We start from the raw sequence: 20470 nt of genomic DNA on the forward strand, positions 1-20470 counted from the left end.
GAGGCAGTGGCATTTAAGCAGAGACTTGAGAGATGAGAAGGAATAGCCATGGGGCAGTGTGAGGCAGAGAGGGGCCAGTGGGGCTGGAAATGGTGATGAGGGCAGAGTGGGAAGTCCCTGAGGCATCCTAAGTAGGGAATAGCATGATCCTATTTCTATTTTTAAAAGGTCATCCTGGATTAGAGGGGGCAAGAGTGGAGCTGAGGTGGGTGGGAGTATTGCTGTCCAGGCAGCTGTCAGTGACTGCCTGGGTGACAGCAGATGAGGAGAAGTAGACGGATGTTGGGAGATCTTTCAGAGGAAGAATTGGGGAAAAGAGGGACCAAGGAAGTCTCACTTCTAAGTTGAGTACTGGAAGGACTTGAGGATGGGGGTGAGGCAAAAGCCGCCATCCCATTTTATACTTGCCTTTGTCCTCGTCTGTCCCCCTTTTGATGATCACTGGGCTGCCAGCTTTGAAGTGGCAGAAAGAGAGACAGGTTTGGCATGTGATTGACACTCACTAAATGTTTGTAAATTAATCAATAAAGGTCAAGTGATAATTAGAGTTGCTCGGGGCGGGGGTGGGGGGAGGGAGAAGGACAGTTACCTTCTGGCTGCCTCGGGAGCTTGGTGAGTCCATCTGGGCCGCCAACTCCTCTGCCTGGAGCCCAGCTCAGTGTGGCTGGGAGGACAGAGTGTGGATTCCCTGACCGGGGCGTGGGGACCACAGAGGCTGGGGCACTAGTTCACAAAGTGTGGTCCTGACCAGTGTCATTGGTATCATGGGGATCTTGTCAGAAGCGCAAAACCTGCCCTGCCCCACCCCCCAGACCTGATGGGGTGGGGCCCAGCAACCTGTATTATAACTAGTCCTCCAGGGTATTCTGGTGACCACTGATGTTTAAGTCCCCAAATATAATGATTTTCTGGATGATAAATTATTTATAACTCACTTTCAGGCCATGCTGGCCTTCCTGACCCCTCCTCCTCTCCGGTGTAGACTCCATATTCCACTGCCCTTTCCCGGCTGGGCCAGGCCTGAGTGTGGCTTGTCCTTTTCAAGGTGTGGAGCTGGGAGCCCCTCCTGAGCAGGAGTGTGGTGTGGAGGGACACACAGGGGGCCCCAAACCTGTCTCTTGTGGAAAGTGGATGTTCACCATCAAACTGGACAGTTCTAGAAAACCAGAGGTTTCCTGGGACTAAGGCTTTTTCTCTTCCCAGGGCAGTGTTTTGTAAAACACCAGTACTTTAAGATGTTTAGAGGGAGGAGGGAGGGAGGGAGGGAGTGAGGGAGTGAGGGAGGGAGTGAAGTAGGGAACAGCTGCCCACTCTGTACATTAGGATATGGAAGGCTCTCAAAAGTTTTGCAATAAATAAACCTGTTGACCTCTTTCTGAATGCTATTTGACCACACAAGTCTCTCTCACCCACAGTATCGATTAATATTTCCCCAAACTCTCACTTGTTGTTTAAAAAGATCTGGTCTAGACAGAGGCCGGATTCCCTCTGGAGTCCACATACAAACAGTACACTGTAGCCGAGGTGACAGAGCCCTTTTATTCTGACTCACTCAGCTTCCACAGGCCATACCTGATAAAGTGCTTTCTCTAGAAGTGTTGGTTGTTGCTATTTGGACAGGTTTTTTTTTTTTTTTTTTTAAAGAAAAGCACATCAGGGAATTCTATTCAAATATGTTTAAAATAAGGGAAGTCAGAATTTGGAAAGAGCTGCAAGGTGCTTTGCTAGTTAATGAGTAATGCTTAATATTCTCTGCAAAGGAGGTTTGGAGCATCTCTCAGCTTCACAGAGCAGTTGGGAGGGAGGATTCCAGTGAGCCACTAATTTGAGTGCCAAGAAAGTGCTTTTGTGGGTGATAAAGCATCACAGAATTTTTTCACAGAGGTAGCATTTCACTAAACGATGCTATAATTTAGACTTAGCCCTTCAGGTGAATACTAAGCAGAGAAGCACTTTTGTAGCTGGTAAATTGAACCTATAAATGTGCAAAATATTCAGGATGAAAGCTTTGCTCAGAATGAAGTGGGGATAATGGGGCAGGCCCTCCAGGTGGGGCTCGTGTCTTTATTCATAGCTACTACTAAACTACTATGATGACTGTCACACAAGTGACAGCTTTCTAGAGCTGCTGTTATCCCAGTATGGTCTGCAGCACAGATCCTTCTCGATTGCTCAGTGTCTGTGCTGTGCAGGTGTGTGATTTTTTCAAACACCTCCACATCCACATTACCACACGACAGTGGCTCTACTAGGTGTTTTTCATGCACTGTCTCATTTAACCTTCACGGTAAATGTTGTAAGCAGATACTCTCTCTGTCTTTCTAGCTGAAAGCATTGAGTAATTTGTTCAGAGGGACACAACTAGAGCAGATTAAGTAGCAGAGCTAAGATTCTAATCTAGAGTCATCTGGCTCTAAAATGCAAAACTGCTTCTAGCTGCATGACTTTGAGCATGTCCTCTCACCTCTCTGGGCTGGCTCAATGTTTCCTGAGAGTCATCTACCACATGGTTCTTACATGGGCATCAGGGGTGCCCTCCTCTCCTACTGGTTAGCCCCTGCTCATCCACCAGGGCCAACTCAGGTTTTGCCTCCTCTGGGAAGCCCCTGATGCTGATCCCAGCCAGACCCACAGTAATCCATGTGTTGCTCTTATGGGGCTCCAGGTAGATTTTCAAGGACTGTTCCAGTTCATAGATCTGGTTTTCCCATTTCAGTCTGCCAGCTGCTAGAAGAGAACCATTTTTGCACTCATTCTCTCTCTCTCTAGTATAATAGAAATACTATAAAAGTTTTTTGTAACTTTAAAAAATTATTTAAATATTTTTGTATTTTTTAATTACAGTTGACATACAATATAATATTAGTTTCAGGTGTACACCCCAGTGATTAGACATTATATAACTTACTAAGTGATTATTACAATAAATTTTGTACCCATCTGACACCATACATAGTTACTAGAATATTATTTACTATATTCTCTATGCTGGACTTTACATCGCCATGACTATTCTGTAACAACCAATTTGTATTTCTTATTCCCTGCACCTTTTTTCACCCATTCCCACTCGGCAACCATCAGAAATGTTCTCTGTATCTATTAGTCTGTTTCTGTTCTACTTGTTTGTGTATTTTGTTTTTTAGATTCCATTGTTGATAGATATGCATTATTGCCATTTTATTACTCATTTTTAATCTCTTTTTCCTTCATAATTTTCTTCTTAAAGAAGATCTTATAGCATTTCGTGAAATCCTGGTTTAGTGGTGATTAACTGTTTAGCTTGTTCTTGTCTGGAAAGCTTCAATTCTAAACGGTAGCTTCACTGGCTAGAATAATCTTGGTTGTAGGTCCTTGTTTTCATCACTTTAAATGTTTCTTGCCAGTCTCTTCTGGTCTGCAAAGTTCCTGTTGAGAAATCAGCTGACAGTCTTATAGGAGCCCCCTTGTAGGTAACTAACTGCTTTTCTCTTGCTGCTTTTAAGATTCTCATTTTGTCTTTAACCTTTGACGTTTTAATTAGGATGTGTCTTTCTGTGACTCTCTTTGGGTTTATCTTGATTGGGACTCTGTGCATCCTGAACTTATATGTCTATTTCCTCCATCAGGTTAGGGAAGTTTTCTGTCATTGTTTTTTGAAATAGGGTTTCAATTTATTTCTCATTCTCTTTTCCTTCTGGCACCCCCCTGATGTGAACATTGGTACGTTTGAAGTTGTCCCAGAGGCTCCTTACACTATCTTCATTTTTGGGATTTGTTTTTCTTTTTGCTATCCTAATTGGGCATTTTTTACTTTCTCATAATCCAGATTGCTGTTTTGATTCTCAGTTTCATCTACTCTATTGTTGATTCCTTACAAATTATTCTTCATTTCAGTGAGTATACTCTTCATTTCTGACTGGTTCTTTTTAGTGGTTTCAGTGTTCTTTTTTATGCTGTTGAAATTTTCACTAAGTTCATTGAGCATCCTTGTAATTAGTGTTTTGAACTCTGCATTTAGGTTGCTTGTCTCTATTTTGTTTAGTTATTTTTCTGGAGATTTGTTCTGCTTTTTCATTTGGGACCTGTTTCTTTGTCTCCTCATTTCAGCAGCCTCCCTGTGTTTCTGTGTATTAGGTAAAGCTGTTACATCTCCTGGGCTTGGTAGAGTGGCCTGATGTCAAAGGTGTTCTGTAGGGTTCAGTGGTATAGCCTCTCCTATTACCTAAGCTGGTCATTGCAATTGCTCACTCTTCCCTGTGTGTGCTGTGTACACCCTCCTGTTGTAGTTGGGGCTTTATTGCTATTGGCACATCAGTGGAAAGGGGATTTACCTCCAGCCCAATCAGCTGCAAGAACTGGCTGCAACCACTGATCACCATGAAGGATCAGCAGTGCAGGGGCCCACCCCACAGAGCAGGACTTTCTTTAGAAGGACTCTGGTGCTCACTGAGTCTACCTCTTGAGTCTGTAGCTTGTGGAGGTGGCTAGGTAGTGCACTGATGTGGTCTGAAGCTGTCCACCAGGTGTGCTGGATCTGGCGCCTCCTGGGAATTGTAGGCCAAGGTCGACCACTGCCTGTGTTCTGCCCTGGGCCACCTGGCATGAGCTACAAAGTGAAGTGTAGATGGCTGCTACCTGTTCTGGGCTTGGAGGGGCCCAGGCAAGGCCAAGCTGTGGACCAAGTCCAGCTGTTGCTAGTGCTGGGGCCCAGTACCACTTAGTGAGGGGTACAGGGTACACTCAGGCCAGATGCTGCTTATTTGAGAGATTTTAGGAAAGTCTGAAGCATGAATTAAGACACACCATTCATAAGAAAAAGCCACTGGAGACAGCTTGGATGGGTAAACCTACAAATTGGGTGTGGTAGGGTCTCAGGGAATCACCAGGGCATGGCTAATGATGTTAGCCATGTTGATGGAGACTCAGATATGGTGCCTGCCTGCCAGTTCTGTGTGTGTTTGGTGGGGGGAAGTCTCAGAAAGGAAAATTGGCCTCTGCCAGCACTTCTGTCTGAGAGAAAGCTGCCCCTCCAGCTGCTGGCCCTGATGCCAGACAACTCAGTTTCTCCCTGTATGTCTCTGGTGCCTTTTGAGCTGCTGCCCTAGTACTGAAGCTTGAAGCAAATGAGTCCAAGTAAGTCTGTGCACAGGCCCTTTAAGAGGAATGCCTGGGACTCCAGAAACCTTCATTTCCCTCAGCTACAATCCCTGCTGGTTTTTAGACAGAAGTTATGGGGACTTACCTTCCTGGCACTGGAACCCTGGGCTGGAGGGCCTGGTGTGGGGCTGTGACCCTTCACTCCTCAGCGGGGGACCTCTGTAGCTGAGATATGCCTCCTGATTTTTATCCACCATATGTGGGTGTGGGACCAGCCTGTTTCAAGTCTCCACCCCTCACACCAGTCTCGATGTGGTTTCTCTTTGAATCCTACTTGTAGGACTTCCATTCAGCCTGCTTTCAGGTAGTTCTAAAGGATGTTTGTTCTGTAGTTTAGTTATAATTTTGATGTCTCTATCAAAGTTGTTTGAATGAATAACTGAAAAATCCAAATTACAACAAAATGCTTTCTTCAAATAAATGAAGGAAATAGACCTATTTTGTGCAGCTGCAGAAAGAGAGAAATGAGATCCAAAATAGCATTTTCAAAGAAGCTGACTTCAACTTAGCCTTGAGAACATGCCAGTATCCAGGGCTGCCCAGAGCTGGCTAGCACACAGAAGGCTGCCTTGGGAGGTGTGTATTCCTAATCTGTGGAGGTGCATACTGAGAGGCTGGGTTTTTTAGGGATGTGTTTCTGTAATGTGGTGGGTGGTCAGACTGGATCAATGCTCCTCCAAATGAGGAAGCGATCACTGATTGCACATGAACCATAAGTATTGAGTTATCTTTTCAACTCTCCTTCCATTGTTGGGTTGCCTCAAGGAGAGAGTCTGAGTTGGCACTAGTGTGTTGCTAATGCCTCTCTCATCTCCCTCTTTACAAACTGCAAAAGACCTCAGGCATCAGTATCCCTTTGGAACTGGTGATACTGTTTTGTTTTTCTTAAACTTACTTTTTCAGTTACCCTTTATTTATGCCAAGTGATGCTGGTTTTAAAGTGTTATTTTAATTAAGACTAGGGAAAGTGCTTTGTAAATAAATTCAGTTGAGTAAAAGAGGACAATCAACAGGGAGGTATTAAGTATGGTGACGTGCAGGAATGGCAAAAATCCTGAAGCCAGCATGACACCCCTGGGGCTCCTCCTGGAAAGTGAACGTCTTTCCCTGTCACCCTCTACATCCTTTAGCTTCTTCTCCTCTTTGCTGGGAGGGGCTTTCAGGCAGGAGGCTCAGCCTAAAGAGTGGTCTTTGCAATGGCTGCAGCCCCTTTTTCTCCTTCCAGCTTTTCTTTCCAGTCCTTTCCCAGATGTCCCCCAGATTTCCTGGGGTCCTCAAAGACTATAGTAGCGATATCCAAAGTGTGAACCAGGATGTGATTTCTTTATGTATGAGATGCTTGGTACACGTGATACAAGCATATCATTTAAATTTTATTCTAAGATGAAAAGTAGGTGTTGTAATAAAGATTTTAACAAGCTGTAATAAGCAAGGGTTTAGTTTTCACTCAATTCCATTAGGCACATAGGATAACAATGACCTTTGGCAATTATACAGTATCTGACACTTTGCAAAATGCCTCCCCACATTTTAGCTGCTTAAATCCTCCCAAGAATTCTGTTGGGTTTGGGGGAGTCAGGGAAGGTGTCATCATCCCCCCCTGACAGGCAAGGGACCTGATGGCCAGGCAGGGTGAGCCTGGCTTAAGTTCCTCAGCTAAACAGTGAGTGAATTGGGCAGAGGAGCCATGGGTCAGGGCCCTTCCTCTGCCTAGCCGTGTAGACACTTCTTGGTGCACCCATTTTGCAGATGGACAAACCAAGGCAAAAGGGGCTTTGGAGGGAAAGAGAAGATGAGGTTGGCCAAGCATTGCCTGGAGGCAGGGATTTTCATTCTGGTGCCAAGAATACATTCAGCAAGTCCAAGGGAGCTCAGAAGTAATACACCAGACCCAGTGTGCCATCACTTTGAGGTGTGAGGAACAAATGGGTGAGGGAATAACTCTGCCCCAGGGTGGAGGGGGAGTTGCAGGACCATTTGCACTGGGCCTTGCAGTACATGTAGGAGTTTGCAGGGGGGAAGGTAGTAATAGGAGGAAGAAAACCAACATTTGTAGAGAACCTATCATGGGCCATACATCTACATACATACACCAGTTGTTGGATTTTCCCAACATCCTAGTGAGGTGCAGGGGTAATAATAGTGATGATAATAATAATTGTTATATGCTGAATTTGATGGTAATAGCATCCTATTAATTACTTCATTTAATCCTTAAAGTATCACTATGAGATAAGTGTTATCCATCCATTTTTTAGATAAAGAAAGAAAAGGTTTAATTAAATTCCCAAGTTCACCCAGCTGTGGAGGGGCAGAATTGCTATTTGTGCGCCAGCCTGAATGCATAGCACATCAGCACAGTAAGCAGAACCTGTTTCGGTCATGTGACCTAATGTCTTTCCTCTTTTGAATTGCTGTGTCTCAGGGCTGGCATCAGCCAAAGGCAGCTTCCAAGGCAGTGGACTTCCACCGGCACGAAGAGGCTCCCTGCACTGAAGCCTCGCGCCTGCTCCATATCAGACTCATCCCCTCACCTGGCTGCTCTGCTTCCCACCTGTCCTTCCTGCCCCTGTGATCACATCCCTGGCCCACTTAACACCTTCATTCAGCCTTGACTTGTGAGTCCCTTCATACTCTGGCACGTCTCGCTGCCTCTGCTTCCACTGTGCCCCGCTTCACTCCCTCCTACCCAGATGGCTTTAGAACAACCCATGTCTGATGTCACAACCTCACACTCACACTTCCCTCTGCCGGTGGGATGCTGTTATTACTCTTTGCCCTTTCCCCTGGCAAACTCTTACATGTACTTCAAGGCCCAGTGCAAATGGTCCTGTGACTCTCCCTCCACCCTGAGGCAGAATTAACCCCTGCCTCTCTCCCTTACTCCTCTGGGATCTCCTCACAAAACATAACATAGTAGTCATTTGCCACTCTGCTCTGCAGCATCTCGCCCCGCTTCCTTTGATCTCTGGGGAATCATCCCTGAGCGATGGTAAGCCTGTGACCAGCAATGCATTATCTTGGCCACAGAGCTTTCATCTAGTGAGATGCAATTCCAGGCCTTTTGGTGGAACAGCTGGGGAAAAGCTCTCCTTCTCTGGGAATTACTAGCAGTCGGGTTATTTTTGGTCTGGAGAGGGCCCACTTGAGGGTGAAGCCAGCCAAGGAAAGCAGAACCAAGAGATGGAGAGGGTAAGACTAGGTCCTGATGACATCCTATGAGCTTCTGGAGCCAGTTGTGTCTGAGGCCAACCACCTCCTATTTCTTTGTATTTTTTTTATTAAAATTTTGGAACCCTCAAATTTCTCCTCCTCCTGTTACTATAACTTTTGCTTAACTCAGTCTGAAGCATTTCTGCCACTTCATCTAAAGGTGTTCTGACCAATAGCCATAATTCTGGGTTGGTGTTAGTTTCATCCACTCTATTGGGAGCTTTTTCAAGTCATATCCAGTCATCTTTTTAATCCTCTGTGACTAGCACAGTGCATAGCACAAAGCAGACAGAAAAACCATCAGAAGAGTGAGTGAACAAATGAATGAATGAATGAGAGTCTGCCAAGGACTAAGGAGGGATATAAGAAAATATAAGAGATTATTTCTGCCTTCAAGAGGCTTGTAGAATAGGGGTAGTCAAGTAAAAATGAAGTCATTAGTAGGGGCCCTAACACAACAAGGCTGATGTCCTTATAACAAGGGAATATGTGGACATGCACAAACATACAGGGAACATGCTATATGAACAGAAAGCAAAGATTGGGATGAAGTGTCTACAAGCCTAGGAACCCCACAGATTGCCAGCACAGCACCCGAGGCCAAGGAAAAGGCCTGGACCAGTCTCCTCCATAGCCCTCAGAAGGAACCAACCCTGCTGACTCCTTGCTATCAGACTTCCTGCCTCCAGAACCGTGAGACAAGACGTTTCTGCTGATCAAGCCACCCAGTGCGATGCTTGCTACAAACAGCCCTGTGTACACAGCAGCACACGGCCCAGGTCCTCTTCCTGTCCTTCAAGGACTGGCTCCTGCAATCTCTCTGGCCTGTTAAGCCCTCACCCTGCCCCTCTGCCCTCAGGCCACACTTACCTTCTCCTCATACTAGAAGGTGCCTGTTCTCACAGAGCCTTCACACTTACTGCTGGGCGTGCTCTCCCTTCTCCCAGTGTGGTGTTGAAGCCTATGCACCCTTCTGGTGCCAGCTCATCCTCTGGGCGCTTTCCATCCATTCAGCTGACTGGCACCAGAGACACAGTGGTGAACTGGACAGATGTAAGCTAGACAGGAGGGTCAAAGACCAGAAACAAAAAGTAAGTGAATGGGACAAGTTCCAGTATGGTGGAGTTGTGATGGCAATAAATAGGGTGGTGTGCTAGAGACGGGGGCGGGGGGGCACTGGGGGTCAGGGAAGGCCCCAAATAGAAACATCTCAGCTAAGGTCTCAGTGACAGGAGGACCAGCATGGTGCAGTGACACCCAACTCCACCTTAACCAATAGACTGTCACGGCACCATGCATTTTTCCTTCAAGGTCCCCACCACTGTTGCAATTTCCTATCTGTGTATGTGACTGTTTGATTGACACCTGAGGCCCCCACTGGGTTGTAAACTCTGTGTAGCAGGGAGCATGGCTCATTTTGCTTACCACTACCTGGCACAAAAGATGGCACTTAGTTAATACTTGCAGAATTAATGATTCATGCTCCAAGATAGGGTAATGAATCCCATTTCCTGCCTGAGGCAGCTTAGGTAGTAAGAGTTTAACCACACCTTTTTGGCCCTGGAATCAAATGAGAGAATGCTTTTCAGAGGCAGCTTTGCTGGCAAATGCCCAAGCAAGCCCAATGTAAGGCCCAAGAATGTTCTGGAAGGGAGCAGGGAGCCAGAGGCAGGGACTTGGCATCTAGGCCACCGTGTCAGCTGCAGGAGCTTGCCTTCCTCCCTGAGGGACCATGATCCTAGGGCAGTAGTTTGGGATCCATCTGCAACCTGGGACTCTGTAGGCCTGGAAATGGACTCTGTTTGCTAAGTGGAATTTTCCGGTCCCCTGGTGGAGAAGTTGGAGAAGCTGGCTCACTGCTAATTTCATTTTCCTAACTCACCAGCTTGGCAAGGCCTCACTGCTCTAGCTGCAGTCTCGTGGAGCCTCAGACCCAGCTCCGCCAGCCAAAGAAAGAAAGCTGTGACTCACCAGAAATGTTCATTGCCTTTTTCTGGATTTTATATATATATGTGAAAGTTCTCACGTTATGCCTTAGCTCAGCAGCTTCCACCTGCTGCATAGATGCTCAGATGCTAGATTGGAAAAGTAGAAGAGCTGCTCAAGATGTGCCTCAGACGAGAAAGCACAGGTCCAGGTTCATGTCCACATCTTCCAAAAGTGCAGCTGCAGCAGGCAGAGATGGCTCTCAGGTCCAAGGGGTCCCACTTTCAAAGAGATAAGTAACCCCCCGAAAAGGGAAGGACAAAACTAAAGGTCCCCAAAAGCCAGTGTTCATCTGTGCCATCTATGGCTTAGGTGCTTCTTTCTGCAGTCCCCGTGCAACCCAGATGGCTGACGGGACGGTGATCAATGTGCTAGTCTTGCAGGTACAAGACCCTGCACCTGCCCCCTCCTCTGCCTTGCTTCCTGGGCTCCAGCCACACTGGCCTTATAGGGTTCCTTAAATCCAGTGAGTTTCCTGCCCCCACCCCCGCAATGAGCCTTTGCCCATACTGTTCCCTCTGCCTGGGACTGTCCCTCCAGTCCCTTCTTCTGACCCTCTTCACCTTGCTCCCTCCTTTAGAGCCCATCCAAAAGACCTTCCTCAGGGACACTTCAGTGACCCCTGAAGTCAGGCCAGGCCTGTCCCCCTTGGTGTGCGCTCTCATGGCACCATACTATCCGCTCTAGCTCTCTGAGGGTTACCATTGCCTCGCTAGACTGTGAGCTCCGTGTTGGCCTCCACGTGTGTCTTTACCCCAGGTGTTTCCATCTGGATGTTCTGAAAGCCCTTTGGACTGGTCATGTGCCAATGCCCCTCTGCTGACTGGCTCATCCTCATCTCAGTACATGCCACCTCTGTCCTCCCAGTGGCCCAAACTGGAAAACTTGGGAGTGGTCCTAACATCTTTTTCTCCCTCCCAATTCCAACCCTAACCCCACTTGGTCTCCAAGTCCAGTCAGTTTACCACGTAAGTATTTCATGGACCCCTTACCTCCTCTCTTGGCCCCTGTGAGCCCATCCTCCTCATGGTAGCCAAAACAAAATTTGAAAATTCAATTTTACTCTTCCCCTCCCCTGCTCCAAATCCGTAGATGGCTTCCTGCTGACCTCAGGACAAAGCTCATATTCTCTACTGGGACTTAAAGGCCCTTAGTTATGTGGCTTCTGTCTAATTCTCCAACCTCATTTATCACTCCAGCTCCCCCCGCCCCACTGCTGCAAACACCATGCTGTAGCCACCCCCGCCCCCCGCCGCTATGTTTGGCTGACCAACATGCTCTCTCTGGCCACTGTCTGGGCCTTTGCTCATTATATTTCTCCACCCTGAAAGCTCTGCCTTATGAAGCCATTTGAACCTTTAGTTCCCAGTCTAGAATATGCTTCCTCCAGAGAGCCATCCATGTCCACCGCACTACTACCTCCTTTGCTCTGCAGCCTCCTTCCCATCACTATACTTAAGAGGCTGCATCGTTATCTCGTTTCCTTGTGTGTCTCCCTCACTCGAGTGGAAGGTTTGTGGGGGATCAGGGTCTTGCCTGCTCTGGTCTCTGCTGCATCCACAGTGTCTTGGCACATATACCTGGACAGACAGCACAGGAGTGAAAGCTGGAATTAACCAAGACCTTGATCTCCCAGCAGCTGCTCACTTTGACAAGTCCATGGTTTGCTTTCAGGTAACTTTCTCCCCCTTACCTCCACTCATTCTGCCTCCCCTGGTAATTCCATCCAAGGCTGCATTGCCTCCTGCCCACAGCTTCTCATAAGGAATGTGCTGTTCTTTCTCTCTCCCTTATCTAATCTCCCTGACCAGGTGGCCTAATTAATGGTCCCCAAGCCATCCCAGCACCTCCGCACCCTTTCAAGATCTTTTTTGTATCCCCACTCCCAAAACTCACGTTCTGGCTGGGACTTCCATAAATTTTGCACATTTAATTCCCTGATGCTGTTCAGTTCTTACATCCCAGGCTGAGCTAAGCCCCTGAAGTAATTTAGGTAACAGCTTCATTATCTCATCTTTCCTTTACTCTAATCTTCCCAGTTCTATCGCCACCTAGGAAGCAGTGAAAAATGGGTTGTGAAAAGTATTTTCTGCCCAAACCCATTTCTTCCTTTGCAGTTTTTATCTTGGTTCATGTCATCGGCATCCACCCAGTTGCCTAAGATCTGAACCTCAGAATCACCACCTACCCCTCCTTCCTACCTCCTACTCTCTATTTCCAGGATGTCTCCAACATTATGTGCTCTCCTATTGAGGAGTCCCTGCAATTTGGCTTTCTCTGGCCACCACCCAGACCCTCATTATCTTTATTCTCCTGGACTGAGCTCGCCTCCTGACTGGTCCTCTTGTCTCCAGCCCTATGCTTATGCCCATACCCATCTACCTACCTGACAACTACTCATTTATTCCACCATCCATCCACTTATCTTCCCATCCATTTACCCATGAATCCACTCACTTGTCTCCCACCCACTCACCTACCTGTCATCCATCCGTCTGTCATCCTTCCATCCTCCAATCGGCCCTCAATGATCTTTCTAAGATACATATTGGTCACATCATACNCCTTCCTACCTCCTACTCTCTATTTCCAGGATGTCTCCAACATTATGTGCTCTCCTATTGAGGAGTCCCTGCAATTTGGCTTTCTCTGGCCACCACCCAGACCCTCATTATCTTTATTCTCCTGGACTGAGCTCGCCTCCTGACTGGTCCTCTTGTCTCCAGCCCTATGCTTATGCCCATACCCATCTACCTACCTGCCAACTACTCATTTATTCCACCATCCATCCACTTATCTTCCCATCCATTTACCCATGAATCCACTCACTTGTCTCCCACCCACTCACCTACCCGTCATCCATCCGTCTGTCATCCTTCCATCCTCCAATCGGCCCTCAATGATCTTTCTAAGATACACATTGGTCACATCATACCTCTGCTTAAATAACTTCCATGCTTCTACATTAGAATCTTCTAGAGAATGTTTTAAAAAAATACCAATACCAAGGCTTATCTCCAGAGATTCTGATTTAATTGGTCTTGAATGGGGCCTGGGTCTTGGTGTTTTTAAAAACTTCCCAGGTGATTCTAATGTGCAACTCAGGGTGAGAACTGTGTGGCCTAGAAGATAAAGGCCCAGCTCATTCTCCTGTCATTCAAAGCCCCCACCCCCCCAGTCAAGCCCTTAACCTGTCTCCCCAGCCTCATGCCCTACCTATCCTCTTTTACCACATTTGGAATTCTTGCTTTACTGAGCTACTCGTGTATCTTTGTATCACGGTTCCCTCTGCCTATAAGGCCACGTTTCTTGGCCCCTCTGTTTGGAAAACTTCTACCCATTCTTCAAGACCCAGCAGGAAGGTGACCTTTTTCCATTTATGGGCCCCTCTTTCATAGCATCTCCTATGTGTCATCCCATCGCTCAGCACTGGATGTGGTCACTAAAACAGGAACACTCCCTGCTCTGAAAGAACTTAAAGGTGACGGGGGATGGAAGCTCCTTAAGGCAGATGTTCACAAACTTGAGTGTGCATCAGTATCTCTTGGTGGGGCTGGTTAAAACACGGATGCTGAGCCCATCCCCAGGGCTTCTTATTGAGTCGTCTGGAGTGGCCCTGTGTTCCAATACATCCCCAGGGGATGCTGCTGATGCAGCTGGGGGATCACATTTTGAGGACTTGTGCCTTAGAGTGTGGTCGCAGGCATGCTCTCTGGGGAGGTATCATCTAAACTGAGGCCCAGAGGAAGAGAAAGAGGCAGTCACCACCAGAGCAGGGGCTCATGCATTACAGGTGGAGGGAACAGCGGGTGTGAAGGCCGGGTGGGGAAGAGCTCTGCGTGAACGCCAGAGAGCACAGGAGGAGCAGTGCGCCAGCTTCTCACCCATGAGGAGGCTTTGTCACTTTCCACTGTAATCTCTCTCTTCTGCCTCAGCCACTTGACAGGGAGCCCCTCCAGGCAGGTCTGTGTCACATTCCTCCAGAGCCTGCCTGAGACCTGGCTGGAAGTAAATGCTAAGAGATTTGCGTTGGGTGGTTGAATTTTAGTGTTCTGGTTTATTCTCTAGGCTGTAAGCAATGGAGAAATCTCCCTTTTTCTTAGAGTTTCTAATATATCTGTCCTCTATATAACCAATTCCCTTCTCCCGAATTCCTGCTATCTACACAGACTTTTAGCTCATTTCATGACAGTAAGAAAATTCCTCTGAGTCAGGTAGCAGGGGCTCCACCTACCCGTCACAAGCCCAGGGTTTGGGTAGGGTGAGGGTGTGGGGGTGCTGTGGGAGCTCAGAGGCCCTCAGGGCTTTGCCTTCCAGAACTTGCACTTGGCTTTGAGAGGATGATGCGGCCAGAGCAAGAGTCAGCAGATTTCCCTTCTTCGAAATACTGATAGTGGGAGGCTCAACGTGGCCAGCCCTCATAGGTGGCCCACCCTTAGGGCATAGGTGGAGCAAGGCAGGCCTGGGGGACCCTTAGCCTCAAGGGTAGAGGATGGGCCTCCCCTCCACAGCCTGCCTCTCGACATCTCCTTCCCACCATGGAAAGTGGAGTAAAGGAAGAGTCAGGGTTGGAGGGCAAGATGGTAACATGGGACTGGGGGTCTGATTTTGCCCTCCCCTCTTCCTTCCTGGAGAATAAGATATACATACCCTTTGCTGTGCTAACAGAGGGGTCTTTGAGGGAGATACTCCTCCAGTCTGTTTTTGGCAGCATCCCATTTCTCAAGCTTTGGTTAGCAAGCAATGGTACCCAGATCTGGGGTTCTCAGACTCGAGAGTGAATCAGCATTCCCTGGAGAGTTTCCTGAGATCCACATTGCTGGGCCTGCCCTCAGAGCTTCTGACTCAACAGGTCTAGAGTGGGGCTCCGGAATCGGCATTTCTAACAAGATCCCAGGGGCTGCTGCCGTTGGTGGTCTGAGGATCATACTTTGAGAAACCCTGGCTTAGCGCAGTGCTCAGCCAGAAGATGCTAAGAATCTATCCACCATTTTAGGACAAAGATTTACTTGCCTTATGTGTAGTTTACTCAAAGGAGCTTTCCTTAGTCCCTCCTCCCAAATACAGAACCTGAAACTCTTCAGGCCCAAGTCCTGGGGGAGGACCAAGGGGTTAGGAACCTGAGGGGACCCCAGGGGCTGGGGGAGGCAGAGAAGGGAAAGGGAAGTATTCACATGTTGTTCGTTCCACTGTGTAGTTCTAGAAGTCGCACAAGTATTTAAACATAAATGGTTTAGTATTTCTTAGCCCTGGGGAAGGTGGCTTCTTCCCAGAAGGCAGAGAAGCATGTAGCAAATGTCATATGCTCTGGGAGACTAGATGGGACAGGAGTTAGAGACCTGAGTTTGGGCCCCAGCACTTCAGCTTCCATAGCATCCATCTCCCCAACTGGGAGTGTGTTAGGATAAAACTGAGCTTGAAGGGGCCCCATGGGGTCGGAAGAGCCATGGTGAGTGATACCGTGGAACGCTGTCTGGATGGCAGTTCCAGTGACGCCAACCCGAGCTGTCTCGGTTTCCATAGGAAGGACCAGTACCTCCTCTCACCGGTGAACTGCTGGTATCTGGTTCTGCATCAGACCAGGCGGGAGAGCCGAGACCATGCCACCCTCAACGACATCTTCATGAATAATGTCATCGTCCGCCTGTCACAGATCAGTGAGGATGTCATCAGACTCTTCAAAAAGGTAGGCAAACAAGCCCCCTGACCTGCTCGTGTCCCTGCCCAGGCTGGCCATGGCAACACCGTGCTGGCCAGGTGGCATGTGGTTTGGGGACCTGAGACCAGGAGGGCAGGTGTGTTGATGGGGGCAAGGGGCCGAGGGCTGGACTTGGCATCCCAGATCCTGAGTGTGAAGCCTGGATGCGGCTGGTGGCTCAGCCACTGTGGCAACCACCACAAAAACAAAAACCTTTTCATGCAAAAGTAAGCAGTTCACGTTCATTGTAGGAAATTTGGGAAAATGGACATAAATACACACAAAAAATAAAATGTTATCACTCAGCAGTAATCACTTAAGTGTCATGGGTGTTTCTGTGTCATGTACATATGCAAACACACTTTCTGTGAGTGCTCATTTTTGTACACGTGCCAGTTTACACATACACTTTCCCCAGTGAGATCAGACTGAGTGAAGGATTTTACTGCCTGCTTATGTCGCCTAAAAATTATATAACACTTTGTTGCAGGATTTTCCCGTGTCAATAAATATATTTCCATAACATTTTTGAATGATTAATAGTATTTTATTTCTGTATTTTTTGGACTATAAGACTCACTTTTTCCCTCAAATTTGGGGAGGAATGGGGATGTGTCTTATAGTCCACGTGTAGTTTACCTGGCTTGCTGTAGGTTTGGGGGGGGGGCGGGTGGCAGCCTTATGTTATTTATATTATTAAATATTTCACCACATTTTTTGCTTCAAAACATTTTTTTCTATTTTCCTCTAAAACCTAGGTGCATCTTATGGTCTGTTGCGTCTTATAGTCCAAAAAAATTGGTATATAATGTGCCCTAATTTATTTAACCAATCTCTTATTGTTGAACACTTAAGTTATTCCATTGTTTTATTCTTAAAAACAGTGATCTGTGAGCAATGTTGCACAATACACAGGGTCTGGTAGAAGCAGTTCCTGCTGGAGTGTGGTGGGTGGGGTGTGTGAATGTCTCGCCTGAGATGGACAGCAATTTGGACATTTCACCTAAAATGTCATATGGTGTGGTTAACTGTGATGTTGTTATGTTACAGAATTACATGCTTATGATTTTGAACTAAAAGATTTTGTAATAAAAGAAAAACAGGCGTTATGTGTGCCGGACCCTGTATATACCTTTGTCATATTCACTGCTATTTCCTAGTTTCAGTTTCTCCAATGGGAATTGGGAAGTCAAATGTTTGCTTATTTTTAAGTCTTTTAACAGACTGCTCAGGTGCTTTGAGAAAGGTTTTACCCAGTGAAGTCCCAGAAGCCCAGTGGAGGGAGCAGTCACGGTTTATGCCCCTGAGGTCTCGGTATCTCAAGTCCCTCACACAGCACGGAGCAAACACTAGGTGCTGTGTGCGAATCCAAAGAACTGAACTCACTTCTGTGAACTTCAGTTTTCTCATTTGTAAAGTGGGCAAACCATTTATTTTTGCTCTTCATCTTGCAAATGGTGTTTAGGTCCCCTACTTCCCAGGAACAGTACAGGGGTTAAAGGTAACCGTGCCTGTGGTGTGGAGAAGTGGTTCAGGGCGTGGTCTTTGTGTCCAGAATTCTTGAAATTCCTGGGGATGTAATTCTGGTTCCATCATCAGCTTTCTGTCATTAGTTTTCAGGCTTGTTCCTTATATCTCTGAGCCTCAGCTTCCTCATTTGTGAGGTGGGGATTGAAAAACTCATGGGCAGTTGGGAGGATTAAGAGGGTTTGTAATCCCAAATAAAGCATGGAAAACAGCCCCTGGGGCTAAAGGCTCCGAAAGGTGACCTGGGGTTGCTAGAAGCACAGGAAGAGGACAAGATGATATGAAATATGACAATCTTGTCATGGTCTGTATTAGGATTATCCCCTCTGAGGATGACTTCTGTAGCAAAACTGTGGTCACAGGCTAGTTCCCTCCTTCCTTCCACTCAGTGTGCTCTGGTGTCCTCCTGGGGCCATGTTAATGAAACATAGTCTAAGTTTTATATCTGCATAAGCAAACATAATTAGGATGGTAAATACAGTGCAATTTTAAAAAATCGCACAGCGCTTTGCAAAGCCACACCGAAGCGATTCAGGTCACTTGGTCCCATCACAAGCCTCTGCCTGCTGCCACTGTCACATCTTGTTTCCTCAGGGGGAGTGACGCAAAAAGAAAGGGTCATCAGAGCCTTTAGGAAATGAAGGGTCTTTCTTCTGAGCTGAGGCCGGGGACAAGCGAGATGAATCTTTTCTGTTGTCATTTAGGTTGACAGCAGCCTCACTTGTGATGAGGTTAACAGGGTGGAAAATAATGAAAAAATGTCGACAGCTGAGCTCCTAGCGGCCTTGTTACCAAGCCTTTGCCTGTGTAACAAAGGAAACGGCCCAGCCCCCGTGGGCCAGGAAAGAGATGGGGACAGGGCCTCGCTGCCTGAGTTAGCCCAGCATGGCCCTTTGTGCCGGTTCTAGGTAATCTTGGCCCTGAGGCTGCACTCCTTACCTGACAAGAGTTCCTGCAGGCCTCACTGCAGGGGCTGCTGTCTGGTCAGACTGGGGAACGGGCTCGTCACTCACCCATCTTAGAGATGAGGAGGTAAAGCCTGAGCAGCTGCCAGGAGAACCCAAACTTGGTGACTTTGGGCCTGTTCTCATCACTGGCAGGTGGCAGTGTGGCTAGGCTTTTGGACTCTCTCAGAACTGCCTCTCACTGACTGTGTGACCCTGGGCCAGTCTCTCTGAGAATTAGTTTTCTCAACTGGGAAATGGAGATGGTGACAATGTCTTCATCAGGGGCCTGTTTTGAAGAATAGATGTAGGCAAGTGTTCAGCTCAGGCTTGGCTTTCCGTTGGTGCTCACTGAATGGTGGCTCACCAGTGATCCTGAAGAACGGAGCCCCCTCTGCATTCCCTAGATAGACAGCACTTGGGGTGGGGCCAGAGGGGTGGTGTTCCTTCATCACCTCATCACTTCATGCTCTGGCAATGTAGCTACAGGAGGTGGGCGTGGCTTCCAGGCCAGGTGTCCTTCCTGGGCTTGGGCCTGGGGTAGCTGTCTTGACTGCCAGCTTCTCACAGATGCAAGATGGTATTTGACTTAATAACTACCTTTTCATGATTCTCCCTTTTCCCTTTTGTCATAGAATTTATTTACATGGCTAGAGGAAGCACTTCAAATTCCAGAAGCCATTCTAGGATTCATTCGCGCAAATGGTCTTCTACATATAGGTGCTCCTTGCTTTAAGTGTGAGGTCCACCATAGCAGAATGGAACTGGATGGGGTTTTGGAGGTCATTATAGGGATCAGGACTATTATGTTTGTAAACAACAGAAACCCAGCTCAACCTGTTTGAGAGAAGGAAGGGAATTTGCAAGCTGTCTAGAGCCGAGCCTGGCTTCAGGCACGGGGGACTTCCAGGGCCCAAAGGAATTCAGTCTCTCTGCGGCTCTGCTCTAATTCCTGCCCCGCTCCGCACACCCTTTTTAAAGGGAGAACGTGAAGGGCTCTTCAGTAGTCAATCTGTTTCCACTTGATAATCGGATGGCCCCTGGCAGCTCCAGGCTTGCATCCTACCTGTTTCGAGTTTAGTGGAAAGGAAGAACTCCCTTTCTCCAGAATCGAGTCTTACGGGCTCAATTGGCCCAGTGTGAGTCATATGAGCGCTGCTACCTGTGGCTGGGGGATGCAGTGTGGACTGACCAGGCCTGAGAAACATACCCACCCCCGAAGCCAAGTGTACACTCAACTTCACCTGACGCATGGGGAAGAGAATGAGTGACGGGTGATTCCCCAAGAAAAACTGGGGTGCATTAAATTAACAGATGTCTGCTAGGCTTTATGTTCCAGTCCTTTTATCATCCTCCACAAGATTATTCATCCTCCCTCTTCTAGGTCTCCCTCAGTAAACAGCATTCATTACTGCTCAGGTGGTTTGTTCTATTTGGGGACAACTGTGATTAATAAAAAATTCTCCCCAATGTTGAGATGAAACCTTATCATGTTTCTACTCAGAGGGCCTGGTCATACACTTGAGGGCCACATCAGTTTACATGGAAACCTGTCAGTTGCTTGAAGAAGACAGTAGTTGTGATCATCCACCCAGGTCTTTCCCTCCTCTGGGTAACATTCTGTGTTACCTCCACTTGTCCCTCTATGATTTGGCTTTGTGTTTCCTCCTCACCAGGGATACTCTCCCTGGGTCAACCCCGGGTCTCTTCTGACCCACCGAAGTTAATATTCAGGGCCATTCGGAACACTCTGGTTTTCCCAGCTAAGAGGAGAGCAGAGCTATGTTGACTCTTCAATTCCAATAATGAAATCTGTGATGGCATTTTGCCTTTTTCATGATAGTCTCATCACATGGACCACTCACCAGGTATTTTTATACCAACTGTTTTTTAATCTATCCTCTGAATTCCGCATCTAGTTTTTTGTTTTTGTTTTTAATATTTGCCCTTTTAAAAGTTTGCT

The 20470-nt window shown here is 47.3% G+C and overlaps 1 protein-coding gene across 3 annotated transcripts in view; it reads left to right on the forward strand.

Annotated features, from left to right (window-relative positions):
* The first annotated feature begins 15870 nt into the window (after positions 1 to 15870).
* Positions 15871 to 20470, forward strand: part of SRGAP3 (SLIT-ROBO Rho GTPase activating protein 3) — a 113351-nt gene continuing 108751 nt past the window's right edge. For all 3 annotated transcript variants that reach the window (XR_005067842.1, XM_037055700.1, XM_037055701.1), the window contains exon 1: positions 15871 to 16024. Coding sequence is in view for 2 of the 3 variants with exons in the window: in XM_037055700.1 (XP_036911595.1) it covers positions 15962 to 16024 (63 nt within the window). In the remaining variant the exon portion in view is untranslated. The remainder of the gene's footprint in view (positions 16025 to 20470) is intronic.

This window comes from Sturnira hondurensis, unplaced genomic scaffold (genome assembly GCF_014824575.4).
Source record: "Sturnira hondurensis isolate 20B ecotype Veracruz unplaced genomic scaffold, ASM1482457v3 Scaffold0008723, whole genome shotgun sequence".
In the NCBI taxonomy this organism is placed as follows: Eukaryota; Metazoa; Chordata; class Mammalia; order Chiroptera; family Phyllostomidae; genus Sturnira; species Sturnira hondurensis.